Source organism: Hordeum vulgare, chromosome 2H, assembly GCF_904849725.1.
Source record: "Hordeum vulgare subsp. vulgare chromosome 2H, MorexV3_pseudomolecules_assembly, whole genome shotgun sequence".
Taxonomy (NCBI): domain Eukaryota; kingdom Viridiplantae; phylum Streptophyta; class Magnoliopsida; order Poales; family Poaceae; genus Hordeum; species Hordeum vulgare.
This window is the reverse complement of record NC_058519.1, coordinates 102776350-102780958: the sequence shown is the minus strand read 5'-3', so window position 1 is coordinate 102780958 and position 4609 is coordinate 102776350. Positions and strand designations below refer to the sequence as shown.

General features: G+C 46.7%; 1 protein-coding gene across 1 annotated transcript; it reads left to right on the top strand.

Moving 5' to 3' along the window:
* Nucleotides 1-426: 426 nt before the first annotated feature.
* Nucleotides 427-3645, top strand: LOC123425705. Its single transcript, XM_045109418.1, has 5 exons — nt 427-637; nt 2426-2498; nt 2645-2953; nt 3044-3149; nt 3349-3645. The coding sequence occupies exons 1-5, from the start codon at nt 427-429 to the stop codon at nt 3643-3645; spliced, it is 996 nt and encodes a 331-aa protein (XP_044965353.1).
* Nucleotides 3646-4609: the final 964 nt, after the last annotated feature.

Here is a 4609-nt window from a genome sequence, read left to right as displayed (position 1 = left end):
GCTACTGTCTTGGCATTGACAGAGAGGGCTCAGCTAGCAAGGTATACTTCTGCTGCTGCATCTACTGAACAAGGAAAAGAAAACCCAAAAGGGGGTGCAGCATCGGGGACTCGAACCCTGCACCTCAAGGTAACAAGCAGAGACATACACCAACACGCTACGACACGGCTACTGCTAGTACGGGGGAAACTAACCAGCTAATCTACTACAAGCAGCCGAACCAGGCTCTGCGCCGAGACGCACCAGCGATAGGGAGGTTGCCGGGCTTTCCTCGCCGTTGCTGCTGCTGCTATGCCAAGGAGACATACCACGTGCTGCTGCTGCGCCTACTATGCCTCCTCTACACGGCACTACAACAAGCTACTGCTACTACAATGCACCTGCGTCTATAGAGAAGCACGCGCACACACTCTCGCCGGATCTAAGATGGACCTAAGGAGGAACAAGGAAGGGGAGGTGCAGCCTCACCTCGGGAAGGAAGGGAAGAGGCCACCCGCTCGAAGGAGTAGCCATAGGGGAAGAAGATGCCGGCGGTTCCCTGCTGCCGACGAGGTAGAGGAAGACGGCGGGAGCTCCGGGGCCGAGGCATTGACGCACTGCTGGCCGTCGCTGTGGTCGCCCCTCGTCCTCAACGCTGGTGGGAATGGGGCACGGGGAGCCTCCCCGAGCTCCTGGACATGGCGACGACACCAGACGCCGACGGGAACGGAGGTAGACGGCGGCGATGACCTCGCTCTCTCTTTGCTATTCCTACAGGACACTTACCGGCGAGGGAAGGAAGGGATACTAGATGGATATGGGGAGAGGTGACGGCGGCGGCTGAGGAGGGAAGAGGAACCCTAGGCAGTTGGGCACGAACGCCAACGCTTTAAAGGGGGAAGCCTCGACGTTGCTGCTGCTCACGGCGTCGGCAAGTTCTCTCTCAGCCTGTGACGGAAAGGAGCAGGGGGGAGAGAAAGTGTTATAGAAAGGAGAAGGAGGCGTGGGGATGGGCTACTGGAGCGAGAGAGAAGGAAGTTGGGCCACGGGAGGAGGGCTGTGGCCCAAGTTGGCGCCAGGTATAGAGAAAGAAGCCCTCAGGGGGGTTTTCTAATTACAGAAATGCCTGAAAGAAAAGAAATAAAAACAAGGCAAAACTACTGGGGATAAATCAAAAGAAAATACCCCCTGGTCATAGAAAAATATGACCTATTTAAATAAAACAAGAACAAGATTTTTAGGAGCACGCAATATTTCACAAACAGAATTAATGCCTCTGTTTTTTATTTATTGCACCTGTTTACAACACTTTTAAAATCACCAAACTTGCACAACTTAACACCCACAATATCCTCTAAATAAAAGACATTTTCAAATCAGCTTAGGAGCAAGCAAATATTTGAACTAGGGAATTAAAAGAGAGAGAGGGGTTTTGTAATCAGAGGGTTTTGCAAACCAACTATCACCACAAACACTACTACTACTCACCACAACACATATGCACCAACATCACATGAAATCACAAGACACCACATCATCACCACCACACTTGCAATCACAGAGTCTCAAAGAAACATGGAAGATACGATATGACATCCATGCATGCAAGGAAGAAAATACAAGGGACATCACATGAAGTCATGACACAAATGATATCATCATATCCCTGACATGGTGGACCCACTTGCAATAGGTTCCAAATAGGGAAGGTTACACTTGGGGCACTACACACATCCCCGGCGACTGCGAGGTGGTCGACGCGGGTCCACTCCCGGTGGCCTTCCTCTTCACTGCTGTCCGCACCTCCCCCGCCCAGGACCTCCTCTGCCTCTTTGTCGCCGCGCCCGTGAAGCTGATCTAGGCCAAGTCTTGAGCCGCTGGATCCAGAGGCTCCCATTCAATGAGAAGAGGCATGAGATGTTCTCTGGTGCCAATGGAGGAGGGAACATGGAGCTAGAAACGGCACCGTTAGGTGTTGATGCTCTATCGTGCTAATGGAGGGGGCATCAATATCAACATGTGGTATTCAAGAAGTAGATGAAGGGGACATGCATGGCGCACTTGGTCGCGCCTGAACGAGTCGCTGGCCTCCTCGCGGTCAACGTGAGCCATGAGACGGGGAAGCAGTCAGGATGAGAGGCACATGATCGGCCAGACCTGGTGGGGGCACCATGGCGCGCAAGTGGTGGAGGTTGTGTCCTGTGGGTGTCCAAATTGGGTCGAAGGCGAGGTAGGTGACGGTCGGAGGCGAAGCTGCTGGCCTGATCCAGAGCACTCGACGAGCGGGCGGCCAGATCGTGGGACGACAGAGGAGCTCCAAGGCACCATCTATGTTGTTCTCAGTTCATCACCAACAAGGGAGGGGAGGATCATGCAAAAATTCAGGATGAGCACGTACTTGGTGTTGATTGTTCTTTAGTTTAATATAAATATTCTTGCCTATCAGGAGGAGAGATTGAGGTTGGTGCTACTGGCACTACTGGCTGTGCTTGGTGCTGGTTGTTGTTAGCTGAGCTGAAGTGAGTGATCTGGTGGTTATGTGGTTGTTGTTGTGTGGGTGCTGATTGCAGAGGAAGGATGAGAGAAGACTAGGGGAGGCATGGGGTCTGAACTTACTGCTGATATAGAGAAACTTGCACAGCTCATGATTGGGAAAGCTTCCTAGGGGTTACATCCTGCCTAGGGTGTCCCGGCGTTCTACAGGTGGCTGGCGGACCGGTACCCACAGACGGTGTCGGACGCAGAGGAGGAGGAGCCCGTGGAGCTCGAGCCCGGGGCCTTCGTCCCCGTCGACCCCCAGGGGGTTCCATGTTGTGACCTTCACCCTCCCCATGTCTGACATCGTCAACTATAATGTGAAAGGGAAGGCCGAGAAGAATGTGGAGTTGCTCTCGGAACACCTTGCGGATTGGGTCAGGGAGGAGGATGGGAAGAATATTGTTTTCCATACTTTCAGTAACACCGACTGGCTTTGGTATGTGCAGTTTCTTTGGATTTTCCGCATTTAAGAGTTAACTCAAACCCTTTTGGGATTTTTCAAGCTTACTTTCTGTTTCTACTGTAGCTATGGTGTGATACTGGAGAACTTGCAGCGGCAGGATCCTTCGGCGGTGGAGAAAATCAAGGGTTTCGTAATCGATTCAGCGCGTGTTGCTGTCCCGGACTCTCAGGTAAAAACTCTAACTGACCTTATTTGAACAGAATTTGGTGGTTATTGAAATGTGACAGAAAGATCCTCTTCGCATACTCTGCATATCTGACAAATGTGTTGTCAGTTGTGTTTTATCCTCAATCATTTTTAACCCCATAGAGAACAAAGGTTTGTTGGAACATAAACAGAGTTTTTAACTGTTTTTTTTCTGATCTTAGGTGTGGGCACTAGGTTTCTCGGCTGCTATCATGAAGAAAAACAGCGTGGCAACGAAAGGAGCTGTATCAAATGATACAAGGTCTCACGTCATAGTTGTGGAGTCTCAAAATGATATCAGACCAGCAGCTACTAAGGCTGTTCTACTATCTGCGTTGGAGAAGTTCTTCGATATTGTTCTGAACTATCCGGCCATAAATAGGTATGCAGCTGATCCACATATGCAGGTGTCTTGTGCATTTTCAGCCTTGTGGACAATATCCAAATTCTCTAAGCCTTTTCAGTATATCTGTTTTTAAATGAGATGCATGACATGTGACTCATAGAAGAGTGCATTGTTTATTTGACAAGTCATCAGTATTCCTGTCATCATCGATTATATCTTGCCAAATGCCATGGCTCATGTTGTAACACAACTTTGACAACAAAGTACCTGTTACTGAGAGTGTACAAATGCCATTAGAATCTGTTGCACATTCAGTAAAAACCATGCATTTGATTGCACCAGTACTTCTGTACCAAAAATGGCATGCCTCATGGTATACCTGAGATCAGATCACAAATAATAAGGAATTATCTATTCATGATTTTCAAAAATATATTTAGCAAATATAAAACATTGATAATTCGGAAAATGATCATGCATTAAAAACATATTCATGAGTTCGAAGAAAATGTCTATGAAATTTTAGAAAAAATTGTTCACATAAACTAAAAAAATCATTAATTTCAAGATTTGTTCTCTAATTTAAAAAAGTTCATCGATTCAAAACATGTTTGCTAAGTAAAAAATTGTCCATGCATTTCATACAAAAAATAAGTAAAAAGAACTAAAATTTGTATTCCCCGTTGCAACGCATGGGTCCTTGTGCTACAAAATATAGAAATGTTTTACCTATTAATAAAACACCTATTGCTTCTGTGGTACGTCATGGAAATTGCCCCTGAAGTTTTCATAAATTACCCATGATGCCACTGGTAAGTAATAGAACACGTTTCACAAAGCGAAATATCTCGAACTGGGCCGGCCCATGTAAAAACCTCCTATATTACGCTCTGCACCGTGGAGAATATCCATTACACCGTATGGGTCGGCCCATGCACAGGCGCCAGTTTTTTTAGTTCCGTTTATTTATTTATCTTCAGTTCCATTTTATTTTTCTATTTTAAATAATTTAGAACTTCAAATAACCTTTAAAATTTTACTAAACTTAAAATTTGAAATCAACATATTTTAAAAAATAAAATGTTTGTGACTTCAAA

Excerpts from the sequence above, each read along its gene's own strand:
- LOC123425705 (XM_045109418.1), top strand. The coding sequence starts at position 427 with ATGGACCTAAGGAGGAACAAGGAAGGGGAGGTGCAGCCTCACCTCGGG. Across the intron at positions 638-2,425 it reads GCCCCTCGTCCTCAACGCTG|GAGGAGAGATTGAGGTTGGT; the intron begins GTGGGAATGGGG and ends CTTGCCTATCAG. Across the intron at positions 2,954-3,043 it reads AGTAACACCGACTGGCTTTG|CTATGGTGTGATACTGGAGA; the intron begins GTATGTGCAGTT and ends TTTCTACTGTAG.